Source organism: Crinia signifera, chromosome 3 (genome assembly GCF_055691185.1).
Source record: "Crinia signifera chromosome 3, ASM5569118v1, whole genome shotgun sequence".
In the NCBI taxonomy this organism is placed as follows: domain Eukaryota; kingdom Metazoa; phylum Chordata; class Amphibia; order Anura; family Myobatrachidae; genus Crinia; species Crinia signifera.
In genome coordinates, this window is record NC_139219.1 from 340,052,965 (window position 1) to 340,080,253 (window position 27,289).

Here is a 27,289-nt window from a genome sequence, read left to right on the forward strand (position 1 = left end):
CGCCTGGTTCCCCGTACATATACTGCCAGGAGCAGACTGGGTCACGTATAATATTACAGACGGATCGCCTGGTTCCCCGTACATATACTGCCAAGAGCAGACTGGGTCACGTATAATATTACAGACAGATCGCCTGGTTCCTCATACATATACTGCCAGGAGCAGACTGGGTCACATGTAATACAGACAGATCTCCTGGTTCCCCATACATATACTGCCAGGAGCAGACTGGGTCACGTATAATATTACAGACGGATCGCCTGGTTCCCCATACATATACTGCCAGGAGCAGACTGGGTCACGTATAATATAGATGGATATCCTGGTTCCCCATACATATACTGCCAGGAGCAGACTGGGTCACGTATAATATAGATGGATATCCTGGTTCCCCATACATATACTGCCAGGAGCAGACTGGGTCACGTATAATAATACAGACGGATCAACTGGTTCCCCATACATATACTACCAGGAGCAGACTGGGTCACGTATGATATAGATAGATATCCTGGTTCCCCATACATATACTACCAGGAGCAGACTGGGTCACGTATAATATAGATGGATATCCTGGTTCCCCATACATATACTGCCAGGAGCAGACTGGGTCACGTATAATAATACAGACGGATCTCCTGGTTCCCCATAAATATACTGCCAGGAGCAGACTGGGTCACGTATAATAATACAGACAGATCTCCTGGTTCCCAATACATATACTGCCGGGAGCAGACTGGGTCACGTATAATACAGACAGATCTCCTGGTTCCCCATACTGTACATATACTGCCGGGAGCAGACTGGGTCACGTATAATACAGACAGATCTCCTGATTCCCCATACTGTACATATACTGCTGGGAGCAGACTGGGTCACGTATAATACAGACAGATCTCCTGGTTCCCCATACTGTACATATACTGCCGGGAGCAGACTGGGTCACGTATAATACAGACAGATCTCCTGGTTCCCCATACTGTACATATACTGCCGGGAGCAGACTGGGTCACGTATAATACAGACAGATCTCCTGGTTCCCCATACTGTACATATACTGCCGGGAGCAGACTGGGTCACGTATAATACAGACAGATCTCCTGGTTCCCCATACTGTACATATACTGCCGGGAGCAGACTGGGTCACGTATAATACAGACAGATCTCCTGGTTCCCCATACTGTACATATACTGCCGGGAGCAGACTGGGTCACGTATAATACAGACAGATCTCCTGGTTCCCCATACTGTACATATACTGCCGGGAGCAGACTGGGTCACGTATAATACAGACAGATCTCCTGGTTCCCCATACTGTACATATACTGCCGGGAGCAGACTGGGTCACGTATAATACAGACAGATCTCCTGGTTCCCCATACTGTACATATACTGCCGGGAGCAGACTGGGTCACGTATAATACAGACAGATCTCCTGGTTCCCCATACTGTACATATACTGCCGGGAGCAGACTGGGTCACGTATAATACAGACAGATCTCCTGGTTCCCCATACTGTACATATACTGCCGGGAGCAGACTGGGTCACGTATAATACAGACAGATCTCCTGGTTCCCCATACTGTACATATACTGCCAGGAGCAGACTGGGTCACGTATAATAATACAGACAGATCTCCTGGTTCCCAATACATATACTGCCGGGAGCAGACTGGGTCACGTATAATACAGACAGATCTCCTGGTTCCCCATACTGTACATATACTGCCGGGAGCAGACTGGGTCACGTATAATACAGACAGATCTCCTGATTCCCCATACTGTACATATACTGCTGGGAGCAGACTGGGTCACGTATAATACAGACAGATCTCCTGGTTCCCCATACTGTACATATACTGCCGGGAGCAGACTGGGTCACGTATAATACAGACAGATCTCCTGGTTCCCCATACATATACTACGAGGAGCAGACTGGGTCACATGTAATTATACAGACAGATCTCATGGTTCCCCATACATATGCTGCAAGGAGCAGACTGGGTCACATGTTATACAGACAGATCTCCTGGTTCCCCATACATATACTGCCAGGAGCAGACTGGGTCACGTATAATAATACAGACAGATCTCCTGGTTCCCCATAAATATACTGCAAGGAGCAGACTGGGTCACGTATAATAATACAGACGGATCGACTGGTATAATAATACATATACTGCCGGGAGCAGACTGGGTCACGTATAATAATACAGACGGATCGACTGGTATAATAATACATATACTGCCAGGAGCAGACTGGGTCACGTATAATAATACAGACGGATCTCCTGGTTCCCCATACATATACTGCCTGGAGCAGACTGGGTCACGTATAATATAGATGGATATTCTGGTTCCCCATACATATACTGCCGGGAGCAGACTGGGTCACGTATAATACAGACAGATCTCCTGGTTCCCCATACTGTACATATACTGCCGGGAGCAGACTGGGTCACGTATAATACAGACAGATCTCCTGGTTCCCCATACTGTACATATACTGCCGGGAGCAGACTGGGTCACGTATAATACAGACAGATCTCCTGGTTCCCCATACTGTACATATACTGCCGGGAGCAGACTGGGTCACGTATAATACAGATGTCACAGATCTGCTTAGTCAAGCTTACCTGTATGGTGATTCTGCTCTGTGTCTCAGTCTGACTCCATTCATGCTGCCAGACAGTCTGTGCATTGCTGGTTCATTGATTGATTGCACCTGATAGAAATCCTGGCAGAAGCTGGAATCACCTGTAACCCTTTGCTCTCCTGTTCCATGTGGCTCACCTGTTTAGTTCAGACTGAAGTATTCTGGATTCCTGCCTCAGATTGCAGATTGCCCTCTGTCATTTCCTCCAATCAATACAAGGCAGGGGGGATAAATATCCTGCTCACAGAGGCAGAACTGACTTCAGCAACTTGTCTTCCTGCTGCATGTGCTGGATGTTCTGTGCAGTTCAAGCCTGCTTCCTGGAATCCCTGCGTGAGTCTTCAGCGTTCAGCTCCCAGAGGCTCTGCTTGTCCGGCTGGTCCAGCACTCCCGGTCTGGTCCACAAATGGTCCAATTCCTGCTCCAGTTCCTGCTCATCTAGTTCCTGTGTTTATACTCGGTTTTCTTCAGTTATTTGTTATATGCCAAGTCAGCCATTTCAGTTCTGTTATCTCCGTCACCTGTTCCTGTGTCAACACCAAGTCGCTACCCTGTCCTGATACCAGTTTCCTGACCTGCCTGCTACAAGCTGCATCCAGCTATTGTGTGCTACGTCTCTGCTGTAATCTTCCAGTAATCCTGTCATTCCGCTGTATCATGATCCCAGCCATCCAATCTGCAATCATTCAACCATCCAATCTTTAATCATCCAGCCATCCAATCTTCAGTCATCCAGCCATCCAATCTTCAGTCATCCAGCCATCCAATCTTCAGTCATCCAATTGTCCAATCTTCAGTCATCCAATTGTCCAATCTTCAGTCATCCAATTGTCCAATCTTCAGTCATCCAATTGTCCAATCTTCAGTCATCCAATCGTCCAATCTTCAGTCATCCAATTGTCCAATTTTCAGGTATCCTTTTCTCTAAACTCAAATCCTGAACATTGCCTTATCCTCCCAGAACTACCGGCACATATCTTGTTTATTTTGAACGGACTGCCATCTTGTTTATTTTTGCAAAGGACTGCTATCTTTTGTTACTTGTTATTTATCAGAGACTTGCATCGAGTTATTATTTGTCCAATCAAGAAGTATTGATCCTGGTTACATTATCTGTTATATGAGTTCCTTCAATAAACCTGTTTGTGTTAACCCATCTCCGGCTGGTCACGCCTCTCTTCCTGAGATCCGCACCACTCCATCAATCCACCATCTGACCACTCCAGTCACGACTGATTCCACACACCCATTTCGTGACAGTTTGCTGAAGTCCCATGGACTTGGTCAGTGATCAGAGTGTGAGAAGTGTGGGTTGTCTAGATCACAGTACCAGCATGGAGAGACAGATTGATCTTCAGTTCTTACTCACAAAGTTCTGGCAAGACTTATCTGGTTGTTCTTGCAAGCTGCAGCAATCCTTGCCGGCTAATGAATCCTCACGTGTCACATCTGCAGCCGCATGTCATTTGGCCTCTTCACCTCTACCCCCTGACTACCTGGCTACTCCAAAGGAGGACGATGAGGCTTCTGCGGACAGTGGGTCTGTCATAAGTCCGTTACTTTGCCATCTGCAATCTGGTTCTGCTTGGACCTTTAAAGAGCCAGAATCAGAGACATTAAAGGTTTTACACCAGTTACTGAATCAACTACAGGAATTACCATCTAAAATTTTTTCTGTAGTCTCCGCCATATTGGACAGTTCTTTGGTACCCCTTTCCAGTGGAACTGTGCGCAAAGGAACTTCCACTACACTTCCAAGTACTCCTGAGAAGTCCTCTCATAAGCCTTGTAAGGACATACCACAAAGCAGACCACGAGCCCAGCTGTCTGAGGAGGAACGTCAGCGGCGCAGGCAGCTAGACCTGTGCTTCTATTGTGGTGGTTCAGACCATTTCATAGAAGATTGTTCTCTCCGTCTGCCCAGAAATGGGGAGATTCCTCCCGTTACAGCTCAGAAAGAAACCCGAGTTAATACTTGGGGCCCTAGAACAAAGATCATCTTGGCCAAACACGGTTTTACTGCTGTCCACAGAGCTCCTGGGAAGGTTCCTGTATCCATTACTGGAGGTGGAGTCTCAGGATTTTCTGCCCAAAAGCATGTGTCCGTCTCATCAACCTCAGGAGGGTTGTCCAATACCGCAGCCCCAGCAGAGGTATCTTGTGCTAAAGATTCAGAACGAGTATCCCGTCTCCAGCCCCAAGAGGGGGTTCAGCCTTTTCAGCCCCAGAGGGGAGTTCAGCCTCTCCAGTCTCAAGAAGGGGTCTGCTGTATCCAGCCCCAGAAGGGGGTCCAGAGTCTCCAGCCCCAGGAGGGGGCTCTCAGTCTCCAGCCCCAGGAGGGGGCTCTCAGTCTCCAGCCCCAGGAGGGGGCTCTCAGTCTCCAGCCCCAGGAGGGGGCTCTCAGTCTCCAGCCCCAGGAGGGGGCTCTCAGTCTCCAGCCCCAGGAGGGGGCTCTCAGTCTCCAGCCCCAAGAGGGGGCTCAAAGTCTCCTGCCCCAAGAGGGGGCTCAAAGTCTCCTGCCCCAAGAGGGGGTTCAAAGTCTCCTGCCCCAAGAGGGGGTTCAAAGTCTCCTGCCCCAAGAGGGGGTTCAAAGTCTCCTGCCCCAAGAGGGGGTTCAAAGTCTCCTGCCCCAAGAGGGGGTTCAAAGTCTCCTGCCCCAAGAGGGGGTTCAAAGTCTCCTGCCCCAAGAGGGGGTTCAAAGTCTCCTGCCCCAAGAAGGGGTTCACTGTCTCCAGTCCCAGAAGAGGGCTTTCTGTGTCCAGCCCCAAAATGGGATTTCAAGTGTCCAGTCCCAAGTAGGGGTGAATCCAGGTGTCCAGTCCCAGAAGGGGGATATTCCAGGTGTCGAGCTCCAAAAGGGGGAAATTCCAAGTGTCCAGTCCCAGGAGGGGGTCCTGTATACCAGAGACCCTGGAGGAGAGTCGGACACTTCTGCCCTGGCCTCCGGGCCTGAGGACACCTCTGCCCTGGCCTCCGGGCCTGAGGACACCTCTGCCCTGGCCTCCGGGCCTGAGGACACCTCTGCCCTGACCTCCGGGCCTGAGGACACCTCTGCCCTGGCCTCCGTGCCTGAGGACACACCTGCCCTGGCCTCCGGGCCTGAGGACACACCTGCCCTGGCCTCCGGGCCTGAGGACACACCTGCCCTGGCCTCCGGGCCTGAGGTTGTTCCAGTTATCCCAGTGCAGACTGCCTTGCCCAAGGCATCCGAGGGGTCTGCCATGCACAAAACACTCAATGTGCCCGCCGTGTCTGAGGCTTCCGTGGTTCCAGTTTTTCCTAAAAAGTCCAAGATTCTTGATCAGCTGAAGCCTTCCAAAGCCCCAATTCCATCAAAACCATTTCAAGATTCAAGCAGAGAATATTCGCCCATCTATTTTGATGGGGATCTTGTCCATTATGAAGCCCTGGTGAACCAATATTTGTCTATATTGGAAACCGAACCTTCATCTGGTCTCACGCTAGCCAACATCGTCAGTTACCTGTTTTTGTCATTTAAAGGAGAAGCTTTGGAGTGGGCTTGTCCACTTTATGAATCTAACGACTCCAGACTTCGAGATCTGACATCCTTCTCCAAGGCCGTAGTGGAAAGGTTCGGTTCAAAGACTCCCTGTAAGAATTCCTCCACCACTACAGTTAAAAGTCATCCGGTGGCCAAAACCAACCATTCTTTGCCATCCATCCAAGATTGTGCGCCATCTCAACAATGCCTTAGAACCTCCAAGGTTTCAAAAAATTGTCTATTGATGCCCAAATCTATGGACGTTAGAATTGGGTACACATCCATGTCCACCCATTGTGTTGGTTCCTCTGGACTGTCCAATTCTCCAGGATCATCTTCTGAAAAGCAATCTGCCCTGTCAATACCCACCATATGTATTGGATCTTCCGCTTCATGCTACCTCAGTGGTCCTTCAGGGAGTTTCAATTCAACTGAGAGGTCTTCAATCCTGACCTTAGACCAAGACTCAAATTCAGAGTATGATTCTGATTATGATGCCACTCCCTTCCTGGGAGGTCCTGTGCTCTCTGGTGCCTGTTTTGCAGAACCTAAAGCTTCACCTTCCTCAAAAAAATCAAAGCATTCATCTAAGAAAAAGAAGAAGCATCGTCGTTAACCTTGAGCTCCCTTCCAAAGAAGGTTCTGGCATAGGTGTCCGGAGTCCACCCTGAAGGAGGGGGTAATGTCACAGATCTGCTTAGTCAAGCTTACCTGTATGGTGATTCTGCTCTGTGTCTCAGTCTGACTCCATTCATGCTGCCAGACAGTCTGTGCATTGCTGGTTCATTGATTGATTGCACCTGATAGAAATCCTGGCAGAAGCTGGAATCACCTGTAACCCTTTGCTCTCCTGTTCCATGTGGCTCACCTGTTTAGTTCAGACTGAAGTATTCTGGATTCCTGCCTCAGATTGCAGATTGCCCTCTGTCATTTCCTCCAATCAATACAAGGCAGGGGGGATAAATATCCTGCTCACAGAGGCAGAACTGACTTCAGCAACTTGTCTTCCTGCTGCATGTGCTGGATGTTCTGTGCAGTTCAAGCCTGCTTCCTGGAATCCCTGCGTGAGTCTTCAGCGTTCAGCTCCCAGAGGCTCTGCTTGTCCGGCTGGTCCAGCACTCCCGGTCTGGTCCACAAATGGTCCAATTCCTGCTCCAGTTCCTGCTCATCTAGTTCCTGTGTTTATACTCGGTTTTCTTCAGTTATTTGTTATATGCCAAGTCAGCCATTTCAGTTCTGTTATCTCCGTCACCTGTTCCTGTGTCAACACCAAGTCGCTACCCTGTCCTGATACCAGTTTCCTGACCTGCCTGCTACAAGCTGCATCCAGCTATTGTGTGCTACGTCTCTGCTGTAATCTTCCAGTAATCCTGTCATTCCGCTGTATCATGATCCCAGCCATCCAATCTGCAATCATTCAACCATCCAATCTTTAATCATCCAGCCATCCAATCTTCAGTCATCCAGCCATCCAATCTTCAGTCATCCAGCCATCCAATCTTCAGTCATCCAATTGTCCAATCTTCAGTCATCCAATTGTCCAATCTTCAGTCATCCAATTGTCCAATCTTCAGTCATCCAATTGTCCAATCTTCAGTCATCCAATCGTCCAATCTTCAGTCATCCAATTGTCCAATTTTCAGGTATCCTTTTCTCTAAACTCAAATCCTGAACATTGCCTTATCCTCCCAGAACTACCGGCACATATCTTGTTTATTTTGAACGGACTGCCATCTTGTTTATTTTTGCAAAGGACTGCTATCTTTTGTTACTTGTTATTTATCAGAGACTTGCATCGAGTTATTATTTGTCCAATCAAGAAGTATTGATCCTGGTTACATTATCTGTTATATGAGTTCCTTCAATAAACCTGTTTGTGTTAACCCATCTCCGGCTGGTCACGCCTCTCTTCCTGAGATCCGCACCACTCCATCAATCCACCATCTGACCACTCCAGTCACGACTGATTCCACACACCCATTTCGTGACAACAGACAGATCTCCTGGTTCCCCATACTGTACATATACTGCCGGGAGCAGACTGGGTCACGTATAATACAGACAGATCTCCTGGTTCCCCATACTGTACATATACTGCCGGGAGCAGACTGGGTCACGTATAATACAGACAGATCTCCTGGTTCCCCACACTGTACATATACTGCCGGGAGCAGACTGGGTCACGTATAATACAGACAGATCTCCTGGTTCCCCACACTGTACATATACTGCCGGGAGCAGACTGGGTCACGTATAATACAGACAGATCTCCTGGTTCCCCACACTGTACATATACTGCCGGGAGCAGACTGGGTCACGTATAATACAGACAGATCTCCTGGTTCCTCACACTGTACATATACTGCCGGGAGCAGACTGGCTCACGTATAATACAGACAGATCTCCTGGTTCCCCATACTGTACATATACTGCCGGGAGCAGACTGGCTCACGTATAATACAGACAGATCTCCTGGTTCCCCATACTGTACATATACTGCCAGGAGCAGACTGGGTCACGTATAATACAGACAGATCTCCTGGTTCCCCATACTGTACATATACTGCCGGGAGCAGACTGGGTCACGTATAATACAGACAGATCTCCTGGTTCCCCATACTGTACATATACTGCCGGGAGCAGACTGGGTCACGTATAATACAGACAGATCTCCTGGTTCCCCACACTGTACATATACTGCCGGGAGCAGACTGGGTCACGTATAATACAGACAGATCTCCTGGTTCCCCATACTGTACATATACTGCCGGGAGCAGACTGGGTCACGTATAATACAGACAGATCTCCTGGTTCCCCACACTGTACATATACTGCCAGGAGCAGACTGGGTCACGTATAATACAGACAGATCTCCTGGTTCCCCACACTGTACATATACTGCCAGGAGCAGACTGGGTCACGTATAATACAGACAGATCTCCTGGTTCCCCATACTGTACATATACTGCCGGGAGCAGACTGGCTCACGTATAATACAGACAGATCTCCTGGTTCCCCACACTGTACATATACTGCCGGGAGCAGACTGGCTCACGTATAATACAGACAGATCTCCTGGTTCCCCATACTGTACATATACTGCCGGGAGCAGACTGGGTCACGTATAATACAGACAGATCTCCTGGTTCCCCACACTGTACATATACTGCCAGGAGCAGACTGGGTCACGTATAATACAGACAGATCTCCTGGTTCCCCATACTGTACATATACTGCCGGGAGCAGACTGGGTCACGTATAATACTGACAGATCTCCTGGTTCCCCACACTGTACATATACTGCCGGGAGCAGACTGGGTCACGTATAATACAGACAGATCTCCTGGTTCCCCATACTGTACATATACTGCTGGGAGCAGACTGGGTCACGTACAGAGGCGGAACTACCATTGGTGCAGCAGGTGCATTGCACCGGGGCCCCTGAGGATTAAGGGGCCCACTGCTGCCACCCACTGGTGCACAGCATATTGTGAACTAGGGTTGGAATGGAGGAGGGGGGCCCAAATTGAATTTTGCCCCTGGGCCAACCACTCACAAGTTCCGACACTGGTCACGTATAATACAGACAGATCTCCTGGTTCCCCATACTGTACATATACTGCCAGGAGCAGACTGGGTCACGTATAATACAGACAGATCTCCTGGTTCCCCATACTGTACATATACTGCCAGGAGCAGACTGGGTCACGTATAATACAGACAGATCTCCTGGTTCCCCATACTGTACATATACTGCCGGGAGCAGACTGGGTCACGTATAATACAGACAGATCTCCTGGTTCCCCATACTGTACATATACTGCCGGGAACAGACTGGGTCACGTATAATACAGACAGATCTCCTGGTTCCCCATACTGTACATATACTGCCGGGAGCAGACTGGGTCACGTATAATACAGACAGATCTCCTGGTTCCCCATACTGTACATATACTGCCGGGAGCAGACTGGCTCACGTATAATACAGACAAATCTCCTGGTTCCCCATACTGTACATATACTGCCGGGAGCAGACTGGGTCACGTATAATACAGACAGATCTCCTGGTTCCCCATACTGTACATATACTGCCAGGAGCAGACTGGGTCACGTATAATACAGACAGATCTCCTGGTTCCCCATACTGTACATATACTGCCGGGAGCAGACTGGGTCACGTATAATACAGACAGATCTCCTGGTTCCCCATACTGTACATATACTGCCAGGAGCAGACTGGGTCACGTATAATACTGAGGGATCTCTATTATGAAGTACAGGAAGGCAGGAGGGGGATGCACAGGATCAACCATCCAGAGCCGGGCAGGGGGGACCCAGCTGCTGAGGTCTTGGGGTAGATAATAGGAGATTAGTGGATTAGTAATGACCACTCAATGTAACAGCTCAAGTGCTCCCCAGGGAATCCTCAAAGACAAGACCATCCATCAGCTTTACACCCAGACTGCAGACTATCTACAGGAGACAGCACACTTCACTGCACACAGCAGAGCCCAGCCGCACAGTAACCCCTCAGTGCCCGGGGCCCAGCCGCACAGTAACCCCTCAGTGCCCGGGGCCCAGCCGCACAGTAACCCCTCAGTGCCCGGGGCCCAGCCGCACAGTAACCCCTCAGTGCCCGGGGCCCAGCCGCACAGTAACCCCTCAGTGCCCGGGGCCCAGCCGCACAGTAACCCCTCAGTGCCCGGGGCCCAGCCGCACAGTAACCCCTCAGTGCCCGGGGCCCAGCCGCACAGTAGCCCGGGGCCCAGCCGCACAGTAACCCCTCAGTGCCCGGGGCCCAGCCGCACAGTAACCCCTCAGTGCCCGGGGCCCAGCCGCACAGTAACCCCTCAGTGCCCGGGGCCCAGCCGCACAGTAACCCGGACCCGGCCGCACAGGAACCCCTCAGTGCCCGGGGCCCAGCCGCACAGTAACCCCTCAGTGCCCGGGGCCCAGCCGCACAGTAACCCCTCAGTGCCCGGGGCCCAGCCGCACAGAAACCCCTCAGTGCCCGGGGCCCAGTGACCCCTCAGTGCCCGGGGCCCAGTGACCCCTCAGTGCCCGGGGCCCAGCCGCACAGTAACCCATCAGTGCCCGGGGCCCAGCCCGCACAGTAACCCCTCAGTGCCTGGGGCCCAGCCGCACAGTAACCAGGGCCCAGCCGCACAGTAACCCCTCAGTGCCCGGGGCCCAGCCGCACAGTAACCCATCAGTGCCCGGGGCCCAGCCGCACAGTAACCAGGGCCCAGCCGCACAGTAACCCCTCAGTGCCCGGGGCCCAGCCCTCACAGTAACCAGGGCCCAGCCGCACAGTAACCCCTCAGTGCCCGGGGCCCAGCCGCACAGTAACCCCTCAGTGCCCGGGGCCCAGCCGCACAGTAACCCCTCAGTGCCCGGGGCCCAGCCGCACAGTAACCCCTCAGTGCCCGGGGCCCAGCCGCACAGTAACCCGGACCCGGCCGCACAGTAACCCCTCAGTGCCCGGGGCCCAGCCGCACAGTAACCCCTCAGTACCCGGGGCCCAGCCGCACAGTAACCCCTCAGTGCCCGGGGCCCAGCCGCACAGTAACCCCTCAGTGCCCGGGGCCCAGCCGCACAGAAACCCCTCAGTGCCCGGGGCCCAGTGACCCCTCAGTGCCCGGGGCCCAGTGACCCCTCAGTGCCCGGGGCCCAGCCGCACAGTAACCCATCAGTGCCCGGGGCCCAGCCCGCACAGTAACCCCTCAGTGCCTGGGGCCCAGCCGCACAGTAACCAGGGCCCAGCCGCACAGTAACCCCTCAGTGCCCGGGGCCCAGCCGCACAGTAACCCATCAGTGCCCGGGGCCCAGCCGCACAGTAACCAGGGCCCAGCCGCACAGTAACCCCTCAGTGCCCGGGGCCCAGCCCTCACAGTAACCAGGGCCCAGCCGCACAGTAACCCCTCAGTGCCCGGGGCCCAGCCGCACAGTAACCCATCAGTGCCCGGGGCCCAGCCGCACAGTAACCAGGGCCCAGCCGCACAGTAACCCCTCAGTGCCCGGGGCCCAGCCCTCACAGTAACCAGGGCCCAGTCGCACAGTAACCCCTCAGTGCCCGGGGCCCAGCCGCACAGTAATCCATCAGTGCCCGGGGCCCAGCCCGCACAGTAACCCATCAGTGCCCGGGGCCCAGCCCGCACAGTAACCCCTCAGTGCCCGGGGCCCAGCCCGCACAGTAACCCCTCAGTGCCCGGGGCCCAGCCCGCACAGTAACCCCTCAGTGCCCGGGGCCCAGCCCGCACAGTAACCCCTCAGTGCCCGGGGCCCAGCCCGAACAGTAACCCCTCAGTGCCCGGGGCCCAGCCCGCACAGTAACCCCTCAGTGCCCGGGGCCCAGCCCGCACAGTAACCCCTCAGTGCCCTGGGCCCAGCCCGCACAGCAACCCCTCAAAACCCAGCCCGCACAGCAACCCCTCCGGGGCCCGGGGCCCAGCCCGCACAGCAACCCCTCCGGGGCCCAGGCGCACAGCAACAGGCTGATTTTCTCCCCCCCCCCCCCAGAGCTATAACAGGCTGGTCCCCCGCCTCACTCACCAGAGCTATAACAGGCTGATCCCCCTCCTCACCAGAGCTATAACAGGCTGGTCCCCCGCCTCACTCACCAGAGCTATAACAGGCTGGTCCCCCGCCTCACTCACCAGAGCTATAACAGGCTGGTCCCCCGCCTCACCAGAGCTATAACAGGCTGATCCCCCGCCTCCCTCACCAGAGCTATAACAGGCTGGTCCCCCGCCTCACTCACCATAGCTATAACAGGCTGGTCCCCCTCCTCACCAGAGCTATAACAGGCTGATCCCCCGCCTCACCAGAGCTATAACAGGCTGATCCCCCGCCTCACCAGAGCTATAACAGGCTGATCCCCCGCCTCACCAGAGCTATAACAGGCTGGTCCCCCGCCTCACCAGAGCTATAACAGGCTGATCCCCCACCTCACTCAACAGAGCTATAACAGGCTGATCCCCCACCTCACTCAACAGAGCTATAACAGGCTGGTCCCCCGCCTCACTCACCAGAGCTATAACAGGCTGATCCCCCGCCTCACTCACCAGAGCTATAACAGGCTGATCCCCCGCCTTACCAGAACTATAACAGGCTGGTCCCCCGCCTCACTCACCAGAGCTATAACAGGCTGATCTCCCGCCTCACTCACCAGAGCTATAACAGGCTGATCCCCCGCCTCACTCACCAGAGCTATAACAGGCTGATCTCCCGCCTCACTCACCAGAGCTATAACAGGCTGATCTCCCGCCTCACTCACCAGAGCTATAACAGGCTGGTCCCCCACCTCACCAGAGCTATAACAGGCTGGTCCCCCGCCTCACCAGAGCTATAACAGGCTGATCCCCCGCCTCACTCAACAGAGCTATAACAGGCTGGTCCCCCCGCCTCACTCACCAGAGCTATAACAGGCTGATCTCCCGCCTCACTCACCAGAGCTATAACAGGCTGGTCCCCCACCTAACCAGAGCTATAACAGGCTGGTCCCCCGCCTCACCAGAGCTATAACAGGCTGATCCCCCGCCTCACTCAGAGCTATAACAGGCTGGTCCCCCACCTCACCAGAGCTATAACAGGCTGATCCCCCGCCTCACTCAACAGAGCTATAACAGGCTGGTCCCCCGCCTCACCAGAGCTATAACAGGCTGATCCCCTGCCTCACCAGAGCTATAACAGGCTGGTCCCCCGCCTCACTCACCAGAGCTATAACAGGCTGATCCCCCGCCTCACTCAACAGAGCTATAACAGGCTGGTCCCCCTCCTCACCAGAGCTATAACAGGCTGATCCCCCGCCTCACCAGAGCTATAACAGGCTGATCCCCCGCCTCACCAGAGCTATAACAGGCTGGTCCCCCGCCTCACTCACCAGAGCTATAACAGGCTGATCCCCCGCCTCACCAGAGCTATAACAGGCTGGTCCCCCGCCTCACCAGAGCTATAACAGGCTGGTCCCCCGCCTCACCAGAGCTATAACAGGCTGATCCCCCGCCTCACTCACCAGAGCTATAACAGGCTGATCTCCCGCCTCACCAGAGCTATAACAGGCTGGTCCCCCGCCTCACCAGAGCTATAACAGGCTGAAGATGGGTCAGTTGTTTCCTACCTTTTACCTGTGATTTTCGGTGTGAGTAAAGGGAATCCGGGTGAGGTAGACTGTAAATCTCAACATGGCCGCTAGAGAAGGCGGCTGCCAGGAGACCAAGTCTCGTCATCTCCGAGGTCTGCGGGCAGATAAAGTGATTTATTCTTACATATCTGACATAGAACCAGAGCAGGAGGGTACTGACCAATCAGCAAGGGTCTAATAGGTATTACCTTCCTGGGGGTACTGGGAAGCTCCCAACCACCACTGGGACAGAACTTTAGGTCCCATATGCAGCCTTCATCCACCGCCAGCCCGTAGGAGAACGAAGCCCCAGACGTAGCACTAGAGGAAAAAGGGATATGTATAGTTATATCCTCCGTACCCACCCGCGCGCACAGTACTGTCTGTCTGTGGACCCCCCCCCCACCCACCTGCGTGCACAGTACTGTCTGTCTGTGACCCCCGCACCCACCCGCGTGCACAGTACTGTCTGTCTGTGACCCCCGCACCCACCCGCGCGCACAGTACTGTCTGTCTGTGACCCCCCCACCCACCTGCGTGCACAGTACTGTCTGTCTGTGGACCCCGCACCCACCCGCGTGCACAGTATGACTGGGGGCCAAAAGCGGTGCCGTCACCCGGGGGCCAATACTACAGCGGTGCCGTCACCCGGGGGACAATACTACAGCGGTGCCGTCACCCGGGGGCCAATACTACAGCGGTGCCGTCACCCGGGGGCCAATACTACAGCGGTGCCGTCACCCGGGGGCCAATACTACAGCGGTGCCGTCACCCGGGGGCCAATACTACAGCGGTGCCGTCACCCGAGGGCCAATACTACAGCGGTGCCGTCACCCGGGGGCCAATACTACAGCGGTGCCGTCACCCGGGGGCCAATACTACAGCGGTGCCGTCACCCGGGGGCCAATACTACAGCGGTGCCGTCACCCGGGGGCCAATACTACAGCGGTGCCGTCACCGGGGGCCAATACTACAGCGGTGCCGTCCCCGGGGGCCAATACTACAGCGGTGCCGTCCCCGGGGGCCAATACTACAGCGGTGCCGTCCCCGGGGGCCAATACTACAGCGGTGCCGTCACCGGGGGCCAATACTACAGCGGTGCCGTCACCCGGGGGCCAATACTACAGCGGTGCCGTCACCCGGGGGCCAGTACTACAGCGGTGCCGTCACCCGGGGGCCAATACTACAGCGGTGCCGTCCCCGGGGGCCAATACTACAGCGGTGCCGTCACCGGGGGCCAATACTACAGCGGTGCCGTCACCCGGGGGCCAGTACTACAGCGGTGCCGTCACCGGGGGCCAGTACTACAGCGGTGCCGTCACCGGGGGCCAGTACTACAGCGGTGCCGTCACCGGGGGCCAGTACTACAGCGGTGCCGTCACCGGGGGCCAGTACTACAGCGGTGCCGTCACCGGGGGGCCAGCACTACAGCAGTGCCGTCACTGGGGGCCAGTACTACAGCGGTGCCGTCACCGGGGGGCCAGCACTACAGCAGTGGCGTCACTGGGGGCCAGTACTACAGCAATGCAGTGACCGGGGGCCAAGCGCCACAATACTACAGCAATGCAGTGACCGGGGGCCAGGCGCCACAATACTACAGCGGTGCCGTCACCGGGGGCCAGGAGCCACAATACTACAGCGGTGCCGTCACCGGGGGCCAGTACTACAGCAATGCAGTGACCGGGGGCCAGGAGCCACAATACTACAGCAATGCAGTGACCGGGGGCCAGACGCCACAATACTACAGCGGTGCTGTCACCGGGGGCCAGTACTACAGCGGTGCCGTCACCGGAGGCCAGTACTACAGCGGTGCCGTCACCGGGGGCCAGTACTACAGCAAAGCCGTCACCGGGGGCCAGTACTACAGCAAAGCCGTCACCGGGGGCCAGTATTACAGCAGTGCCGTCACTGGGGGCCAGTACTACAGCAATGCAGTGACCGGGGGCCAAGCGCCACAATACTACAGCAATGCAGTGACCGGAGGCCAAGCGCCACAATACTACAGCAGGCGGATCTGATACAGGGAGCACCGGTATGGACACTGGCACTGTACGGCACCTCCTCATGTGGGCAGCATGGACACAGGGAATATCCCACCAGGGCACTGACCGGCCACCATACCAGTATAACCCAATAGATACTGACCCATTCTCCACACCGATGGGCCCCAGGCTCCACACCTGCAGAAGGGCCGGTCCGTTGTGTGTCACATCCAGCCTGTGCCGATCATCCATACCACGATGACAATATAGTGCCACATACTGGCAGGACCCAGAACCACCCATGGTGGGGCACCACTCCAGGGACCAGACGGGGCCCCCCACAAAGAAGGTGACATCCCAGCGCTCAGGGTGCGGGGGTAGAGACTGGAACCTAGAGAGACAGAAGTCAGTGGCAGACCCATGGGTTACACCATGTATACTCGGCGACATGACATCACAGACAACGCGCACCTACTGAGCACGCAGGGGTCCTGCTCTCCCGGAACCCCTTCTCTCCTGACGGAGAACGGAGGAGAGGTGGTCTCTAGTGGAAGGTAGACGTCAGCCTCCCTGTAGAGGAAAGCAGCACACGTCACACGTATATATATATATATATATATATATATATATATATATATATATATATATATATATACATACATATATATACATACATATACATACACACACACACATATATACATATACACACACCTAGTACAGGGAGTCCTTGCTAATACACTAACTGTGCAGAGGAAAGCAGCACACGTCACACACACACACACACACCTAGTCCTTGCTAATACACTAACTGTGCAGAGGAAAGCAGCAGACGTCACACACACACACACACACACACACACCTAGTCCTTGCTAATACACTAACTGTGCAGAGGAAAGCAGCAGACGTCACACACACACACACACACACCCCTAGTACAGGGGGTCCTTGCTAATACACTAACTGTGCAGAGGGGGTGTGTGTGTGTGTGGTTCTCCTACAGATGGCGCCACCATCACCTTTACAATAAGTCGCACTGGCTGGGGAAGGCACCATAGAACCAGGAGTACTGTAAGTACGTTAGAGAGCGCAGTACTACAGGATGCTGTGGATCGAGCGTATGGAGCTAACGAACGCATTGGTTACACTTGTGTATGGGCGCTGCGGTACAGGCGTCTCATCACGCTGCAGTATGAATGATGCGGCTCTGGCTGGGGAAGGCACCATAGAACCAGGAGTACTGTAAGTATGTTAGAGAACGCAGTACTACAGGATGCCGTGGATCGAGCGTATGGAGCTAACGAACGCATCGGTTACACTTGTGTATGGGCGCTGCGGTACAGACGTCTCATCACGCTGCAGTATGAATGACGTCGCTCTGGCTGGGGAAGGCACCATAGAACCAGGAGTACTGTAAGTATGTTAGAGAACGCAGTACTACAGGATGCCGTGGATCGAGCGTATGGAGCTAACGAAGGCATAGGTTACACTTGTGTATGGGCGCTGCGGTACAGACGTCTCATCACACTGCAGTATGAATGACGTCGCTCTGGCTGGGGAAGGCACCATAGAACCAGGAGTACTGTAAGTACGTTAGAGAACGCAGTACTACAGGATGCTGTGGATCGAGCGTATGGAGCTAACGAACGCATCGGTTACACTTGTGTATGGGCGCTGCGGTACAGGAGTCTCGTCACGCTGCAGTATGAATGACGCGGCTCTGGCTGAGGAAGGCACCATAGAACCAGGAGTACTGTAAGTACGTTAGAGAACGCAGTACTACAGGATGCTGTGGATCGAGCGTATGGAGCTAACGAACGCATCGGTTACACTTGTGTATGGGCGCTGCGGTACAGGCGTCTCATCACGCTGCAGTATGAATGACGTCGCTCTGGCTGAGGAAGGCACCATAGAACCAGGAGTACTGTAAGTACGTTAGAGAACGCAGTACTACAGGATGCCGTGGATCGAGCGTATGGAGCTAACGAACGCATCGGTTACACTTGTGTATGGGCGCTGCGGTACAGGCGTCTCGTCACGCTGCAGTATGAATGACGTCGCTCTGGCCGGGGAAGGCACCATAGAACCAGGAGTACTGTAAGTACGTTAGAGAACGCAGTACTACAGGATGCTGTGGATCGAGCGTATGGAGCTAACGAACGCATCGGTTACACTTGTGTATGGGCGCTGCGGTACAGGCGTCTCGTCACGCTGCAGTATGAATGACGTGGCTCTGGCCGGGGAAGGCACCATAGAACCAGGAGTACTGTAAGTATGTTAGAGAACGCAGTACTACAGGATGCTGTGGATCGAGCGTATGGAGCTAACGAACGCATCGGTTACACTTGTGTATGGGCGCTGCGGTACAGGCGTCACATCACGCTGCAGTATGAATGACGTCGCTCTGGCTGGGGAAGGCACTATAGAACCAGGAGTACTGTAAGTATGTTAGAGAACGCAGTACTACAGGATGCTGTGGATCGAGCGTATGGAGCTAACGAACGCATAGGTTACACTTGTGTATGGGCGCTGCGGTACAGACGTCTCATCACACTGCAGTATGAATGACGTCGCTCTGGCTGGGGAAGGCACCATAGAACCAGGAGTACTGTAAGTACGTTAGAGAACGCAGTACTACAGGATGCTGTGGATCGAGCGTATGGAGCTAACGAACGCATCGGTTACACTTGTGTATGGGCGCTGCGGTACAGGCGTCTCATCACGCTGCAGTATGAATGACGTTGCTCTGGCTGGGGAAGGCACCATAGAACCAGGAGTACTGTAAGTATGTTAGAGAACGCAGTACTACAGGATGCTGTGGATCGAGCGTATGGAGCTAACGAACGCATCGGTTACACTTGTGTATGGGCGCTGCGGTACAGGCGTCTCATCACGCTGCAGTATGAATGACGTTGCTCTGGCTGGGGAAGGCACCATAGAACCAGGAGTACTGTAAGTATGTTAGAGAACGCAGTACTACAGGATGCTGTGGATCTAGCGTATGGAGCTAACGAACGCATCGGTTACACTTGTGTATGGGCGCTGCGGTACAGGCGTCTCGTCACGCTGCAGTATGAATGACGTGGCTCTGGCTGGGGAAGGCACCATAGAACCAGGAGTACTGTAAGTATGTTAGAGAACGCAGTACTACAGGATGCTGTGGATCGAGCGTATGGAGCTAACGAACGCATCGGTTACACTTGTGTATGGGCGCTGCGGTACAGGCGTCTCGTCACGCTGCAGTATGAATGACGTCGCTCTGGCTGGGAAAGGCACCATAGAACCAGGAGTACTGTAAGTACGTTAGAGAACGCAGTACTACAGGATGCTGTGGATCGAGCGTATGGAGCTAACGAACGCATCGGTTACACTTGTGTATGGGCGCTGCGGTACAGGCGTCTCATCACGCTGCAGTATGAATGACGTGGCTCTGGCTGGGGAAGGCACCATAGAACCAGGAGTACTGTAAGTACGTTAGAGAACGCAGTACTACAGGATGCTGTGGATCGAGCGTATGGAGCTAACGAACGCATCGGTTACACTTGTGTATGGGCGCTGCGGTACAGGCGTCTCATCACGCTGCAGTATGAATGACGTGGCTCTGGCTGGGGAAGGCACCATAGAACCAGGAGTACTGTAAGTACGTTAGAGAACGCAGTACTACAGGATGCTGTGGATCGAGCGTATGGAGCTAACGAACGCATCGGTTACACTTGTGTATGGGCGCTGCGGTACAGGCGTCTCATCACGCTGCAGTATGAATGACGTCGCTCTGGCTGGGGAAGGCACCATAGAACCAGGAGTACTGTAAGTATGTTAGAGAACGCAGTACTACAGGATGATGTGTATCGAGCGTATGGAGCTAACGAACGCATCGGTTACACTTGTGTATGGGCGCTGCGGTACAGGCGTCTCGTCACGCTGCAGTATGAATGACGTCGCTCTGGCTGGGGAAGGCACCATAGAACCAGGAGTACTGTAAGTACGTTAGAGAACGCAGTACTACAGGATGATGTGTATCGAGCGTATGGAGCTAACGAACGCATCGGTTACACTTGTGTATGGGCGCTGCGGTACAGGCGTCTCGTCACGCTGCAGTATGAATGACGTCGCTCTGGCTGGGGAAGGCACCATAGAACCAGGAGTACTGTAAGTACGTTAGAGAACGCAGTACTACAGGATGCTGTGGATCGAGCGTATGGAGCTAACGAACGCATCGGTTACACTTGTGTATGGGCGCTGCGGTACAGGCGTCTCATCACGCTGCAGTATGAATGACATCGCTCTGGCTGGGGAAGGCACCATAGAACTAGGAGTACTGTAAGTATGTTAGAGAACGCAGTACTACAGGATGATGTGTATCGAGCGTATGGAGCTAACGAACACATCGGTTACACTTGTGTATGGGCGCTGCGGTACAGGCGTCTCATCACGCTGCAGTATGAATGACGTCGCTCTGGCTGGGAAAGGCACCATAGAACCAGGAGTACTGTAAGTACGTTAGAGAATGCAGTACTACAGTATGCCGTGGATCGAGCGTATGGAGCTAACGAACGCATCGGTTACACTTGTGTATGGGCGCTGCGGTACAGGCGTCTCATCACGCTGCTGTATGAATGACGTGGCTCTGGCTGGGGAAGGCACCATAGAACCAGGAGTACTGTAAGTACGTTAGAGAACGCAGTACTACAGGATGCTGTGGATCGAGCGTATGGAGCTAACGAACGCATCGGTTACACTTGTGTATGGGCGCTGCGGTACAGGCGTCTCATCACGCTGCAGTATGAATGACGTCGCTCTGGCTGGGGAAGGCACCATAGAACCAGGAGTACTGTAAGTATGTTAGAGAACGCAGTACTACAGGATGCTGTGGATCGAGCGTATGGAGCTAACGAACGCATCGGTTACACTTGTGTATGGGCGCTGCGGTACAGGCGTCTCATCACGCTGCTGTATGAATGACGTGGCTCTGGCTGAGGAAGGCACCATAGAACCAGGAGTACTGTAAGTATGTTAGAGAATGCAGTACTACAGTATGCCGTGGATCGAGCGTATGGAGCTAACGAACGCATCGGTTACACTTGTGTATGGGCGCTGCGGTACAGGCGTCTCATCACGCTGCAGTATGAATGACGTCGCTCTGGCTGGGGAAGGCACCATAGAACCAGGAGTACTGTAAGTACGTTAGAGAACGCAGTACTACAGGATGCTGTGGATCGAGCGTATGGAGCTAACGAACGCATCGGTTACACTTGTGTATGGGCGCTGCGGTACAGGCGTCTCATCACGCTGCAGTATGAATGACGCGGCTCTGGCTGGGGAAGGCACCATAGAACCAGGAGTACTGTAAGTATGTTAGAGAACGCAGTACTACAGGATGCTGTGGATCGAGCGTATGGAGCTAACGAACGCATCGGTTACACTTGTGCATGGGCGCTGCGGTACAGGCGTCTCGTCACGCTGCAGTATGAATGACGTCGCTCTGGCTGGGGAAGGCACCATAGAACCAGGAGTACTGTAAGTATGTTAGAGAACGCAGTACTACAGGATGCCGTGGATCGAGCGTATGGAGCTAACGAACGCATCGGTTACACTTGTGTATGGGCGCTGCGGTACAGGCGTCTCATCACGCTGCAGTATGAATGACGTCGCTTTGGCTGGGATCACAGTACACTACTGTATGAAATGATTTGCCTAGGGGAACCGGGACACACACAGGCCTGGCATCAATAGATCAATAGGCCGATGGTTTACACAATTACTTTGTGTCTGAATACACTTATTTTATTTACGGATTGCAAGTATTGCGGTTTTTCCACTCGCTCCCCTGATCTGTACATTACAGTTGTCACTGTGCATTTGCCGGAGCTTGTATTGCACTGTACAGACATAGACACAGCGCCGTGCACAGAGCATGAGAAGAGTGTGTGTGTGTGTGTGTGTGTGTGTTACAGCGTCTCTCCTGTACTATCAGACATGTACATAGTGTGTGTGTTACAGTGTCTCTCCTGTACTATCAGACATGTACATAGTGTGTGTGTGTGTGTGTGCGTGTGTTACAGCATCTCTCCTGTACTATCAGACATGTACATAGTGTGAGTGTGTGTGTGTGTGTTACAGCGTCTCTCCTGTATTATCAGACATGTACATAGTGTGTGTGTGTGTGTGTTACAGCGTCTCTCCTGTATTATCAGACATGTACATAGTGTGTGTGTGTTACAGCGTCTCTCCTGTATTATCAGACATGTACATAGTGTGTGTGTGTGTGTGTTACAGTGTCTCTCCTGTATTATTTGACATGTACATAGTGTGTGTGTGTGTGTGTGTTACAGCGTCTCTCCTGCACTATCAGACATGTTCATAGTGTGTGTGTGTTACAGCGTCTCCCCTGTACTATCAGACATGTACGTAGTGCGTGTGTGTGTGTTACAGCGTCTCCCCTGTACTATCAGACATGTACGTAGTGCGTGTGTGTGTGTTACAGCGTCTCCCCTGTACTATCAGACATGTACGTAGTGCGTGTGTGTGTGTGTGTGTTACAGTGTCTCTCCTGTATTATCAGACATGTACATAGTGTGTGTGTGTATATATATGTGTGTGTGTATATGTGTGTGTTACAGCGTCTCTCCTGTGCTATCAGACATGTACATAGTGTGTGTGTGTGTGTATATATATGTGTGTGTGTATATGTGTACAGCGTCTCTCCTGTACTATCAGACATGTACATAGTATAGTGTGTGTGTGTGTGCGTTACAGTCTCTCTCCTGTATTATCAGACATGTACATAGTGTGTGTGTGTGTGTTACAGTGTATCTCCTGTATTATCAGACATGTACATAGTATATGTGTGTGTGTTACAGCATCTCTCCTGTACTATCAGACATGTACATAGTGTGTGTGTGTATATATGTGTGTGTGTATATGTGTACAGCGTCTCTCCTGTACTATCAGACGTGTACATAGTGTGTGTGCGTGCGTGTGTTACAGCATCTCTCCTGTACTATCAGACATGTACATAGTGTGTGTGTGTTAGTGTCTCTCCTGTACTATCAGACATGTACATAGTGCGTGTGTGTGTTACAGCGTCTCTCCTGTACTATCAGACATGTACATAGTGTGTGTGTGTTACAGTCTCTCTCCTGTACTATCAGACATGTACATAGTGTGTGTGTGTTACAGTCTCTCCTGTACTATCAGACATGTACATAGTGTGTGTGTTACAGTCTCTCTCCTGTACTATCAGACATGTACATAGTGTGTGTGTTACAGCATCTCTCCTGTACTATCAGACATGTACATAGTGTGTGTGTGTTACAGTGTCTCTCCTGTACTATCAGACATGTACATAGTGTGTGTGTGTTACAGTCTCTCTCCTGTACTATCAGACATGTACATAGTGCGTGTGTGTGTTACAGTCTCTCTCCTGTATTATCAGACATGTACATAGTGTGTGTGTGTGTGTGTGTTACAGTCTCTCTCCTGTACTATCAGACATGTACATAGTGTGTGTGTGTGTGTGTGTGTGTGTGTGTCTCTCCTGTACTATCAGACATGTACATAGTGTGTGTGTGTTACAGTCTCTCTCCTGTACTATCAGACATGTACATAGTGTGTGTGTGTTACAGTCTCTCTCCTGTACTATCAGACATGTACATAGTGCGTGTGTGTTACAGTCTCTCTCCTGTACTATCAGACATGTACATAGTGCGTGTGTGTGTTACAGTCTCTCTCCTGTATTATCAGACATGTACATAGTGTGTGTGTGTGTTACAGTCTCTCTCCTGTATTATCAGACATGTACATAGTGTGTGTGTGTGTGTGTGTGTGTGTGTCTCTCCTGTACTATCAGACATGTACATAGTGTGTGTGTGTGTTACAGTCTCTCTCCTGTACTATCAGACATGTACATAGTGTGTGTGTGTGTGTGTGTGTGTGTGTCTCTCCTGTACTATCAGACATGTACATAGTGTGTGTGTGTTACAGTCTCTCTCCTGTACTATCAGACATGTACATAGTGTGTGGGTTATACAGCATCTCTCCTGTACTATCAGACATGTACATAGTGTGTGTGTGTGTGTTACAGCGTCTCTCCTGTACTATCAGACATGTACATAGTGTGTGTGTGTTACAGCGTCTCTCCTGTACTATTAGACATGTACATAGTGTGTGTGTGTTACAGTCTCTCTCCTGTACTATCAGACATGTACATAGTGTGCGTGTGTTACAGCATCTCTCCTGTACTATCAGACATGTACATAGTGTGTGTGTGTTACAGTCTCTCTCCTGTACTATCAGACATGTACATAGTGTGTGTGTGTGTTACAGCATCTCTCCTGTACTATCAGACATGTACATAGTGTGTGTGTGTTAGTGTCTCTCCTGTACTATCAGACATGTACATAGTGTGTGTGTGTGTTACAGCATCTCTCCTGTACTATCAGACATGTACATAGTGTGTGTGTGTGTTACAGCATCTCTCCTGTACTATCAGACATGTACATAGTGTGTGTGTGTTACAGCGTCTCTCCTGTACTATCAGACATGTACATAGTGTGTGTGTGTTACAGCGTCTCTCCTGTACTATCAGACATGTACATAGTGTGTGTGTGTTACAGTCTCTCTCCTGTACTATCAGACATGTACATAGTGTGTGTGTGTTAGTGTCTCTCCTGTACTATCAGACATGTACATAGTGCGTGTGTGTGTTACAGCGTCTCTCCTGTACTATCAGACATGTACATAGTGTGTGTGTGTTACAGTCTCTCTCCTGTACTATCAGACATGTACATAGTGTGTGTGTGTTACAGTCTCTCTCCTGTATTATCAGACATGTACATAGTGTGTGTGTGTTACAGTCTCTCTCCTGTACTATCAGACATGTACATAGTGTGTGTGTTACAGCGTCTCTCCTGTACTATCAGACATGTACATAGTGTGTGTGTGTTACAGTCTCTCTCCTGTACTATCAGACATGTACATAGTGCGTGTGTGTGTTACAGTCTCTCTCCTGTATTATCAGACATGTACATAGTGTGTGTGTGTGTGTGTGTCTCTCCTGTACTATCAGACATGTACATAGTGTGTGTGTGTTACAGTCTCTCTCCTGTACTATCAGACATGTACATAGTGTGTGTGTTACAGCGTCTCTCCTGTACTATCAGACATGTACATAGTGTGTGTGTGTTACAGTGTCTCTCCTGTACTATCAGACATGTACATAGTGTGTGTGTGTTACAGTCTCTCTCCTGTACTATCAGACATGTACATAGTGTGTGTGTGTGTGTGTCTCTCCTGTACTATCAGACATGTACATAGTGTGTGTGTGTTAGTGTCTCTCCTGTACTATCAGACATGTACATAGTGTGTGTGTGTGTGTGTGTGTGTGTGTGTCTCTCCTGTACTATCAGACATGTACATAGTGCGTGTGTGTGTTACAGTCTCTCTCCTGTATTATCAGACATGTACATAGTGTGTGTGTGTGTGTTACAGTCTCTCTCCTGTATTATCAGACATGTACATAGTGTGTGTGTGTGTGTGTGTGTGTGTGTGTCTCTCCTGTACTATCAGACATGTACATAGTGTGTGTGTGTTAGTGTCTCTCCTGTACTATCAGACATGTACATAGTGTGTGTGTGTGTGTGTGTGTGTGTGTGTCTCTCCTGTACTATCAGACATGTACATAGTGTGTGTGTGTTAGTGTCTCTCCTGTACTATCAGACATGTACATAGTGCGTGTGTGTGTTACAGCGTCTCTCCTGTACTATCAGACATGTACATAGTGTGTGTGTGTTACAGTCTCTCTCCTGTATTATCAGACATGTACATAGTGTGTGTGTGTTACAGTCTCTCTCCTGTACTATCAGACATGTACATAGTGTGTGTGTTACAGCGTCTCTCCTGTACTATCAGACATGTACATAGTGTGTGTGTGTTAGTGTCTCTCCTGTACTATCAGACATGTACATAGTGTGTGTGTTACAGCGTCTCTCCTGTACTATCAGACATGTACATAGTGTGTGTGTGTTAGTGTCTCTCCTGTACTATCAGACATGTACATAGTGTGTGTGTGTTACAGTCTCTCTCCTGTACTATCAGACATGTACATAGTGTGTGTGTGTTACAGCGTCTCTCCTGTACTATCAGACATGTACATAGTGTGTGTGTGTTACAGTCTCTCTCCTGTATTATCAGACATGTACATAGTGTGTGTGTGTTACAGTCTCTCTCCTGTACTATCAGACATGTACATAGTGTGTGTGTTACAGCGTCTCTCCTGTACTATCAGACATGTACATAGTGTGTGTGTGTTAGTGTCTCTCCTGTACTATCAGACATGTACATAGTGTGTGTGTTACAGCATCTCTCCTGTACTATCAGACATGTACATAGTGTGTGTGTGTTACAGTCTCTCTCCTGTACTATCAGACATGTACATAGTGCGTGTGTGTGTTACAGTCTCTCTCCTGTACTATCAGACATGTACATAGTGTGTGTGTGTGTGTGTGTTACAGTCTCTCTCCTGTACTATCAGACATGTACATAGTGTGTGTGTGTGTGTGTGTGTGTGTGTTACAGTGTCTCTCCTGTACTATCAGACATGTACATAGTGTGTGTGTTACAGTGTCCCTCCTGTACTATCAGACATGTACATAGTGTGTGTGTGTTACAGTCTCTCTCCTGTACTATCAGACATGTACATAGTGTGTGTGTGTTACAGTCTCTCCTGTACTATCAGACATGTACATAGTGTGTGTGTGTTACAGCGTCTCTCCTGTACTATCAGACATGTACATAGTGTGTGTGTGTGTGTTAGTGTCTCTCCTGTACTATCAGACATGTACATAGTGTGTGTGTGTGTGTGTGTTACAGCGTCTCTCCTGTACTATCAGACATGTACATAGTGTGTGTGTGTTACAGCGTCTCTCCTGTACTATTAGACATGTACATAGTGTGTGTGTGTTACAGCGTCTCTCCTGTACTATCAGACATGTACATAGTGTGTGTGTTACAGTCTCTCTCCTGTACT

General features: G+C 51.7%; 1 protein-coding gene across 1 annotated transcript in view; it reads right to left on the bottom strand.

Annotated features, from left to right (window-relative positions):
* Positions 1–27,289, bottom strand: part of GTF3C2 (general transcription factor IIIC subunit 2) — a 108,147-nt gene that overhangs the window by 45,339 nt on the left and 35,519 nt on the right. Inside the window, 4 exon segments of the mRNA XM_083178975.1 lie at positions 14,278–14,395; positions 14,490–14,601; positions 16,426–16,653; positions 16,734–16,832. Coding sequence (XP_083035101.1) covers positions 14,278–14,395; positions 14,490–14,601; positions 16,426–16,653; positions 16,734–16,832 — 557 coding nt within the window.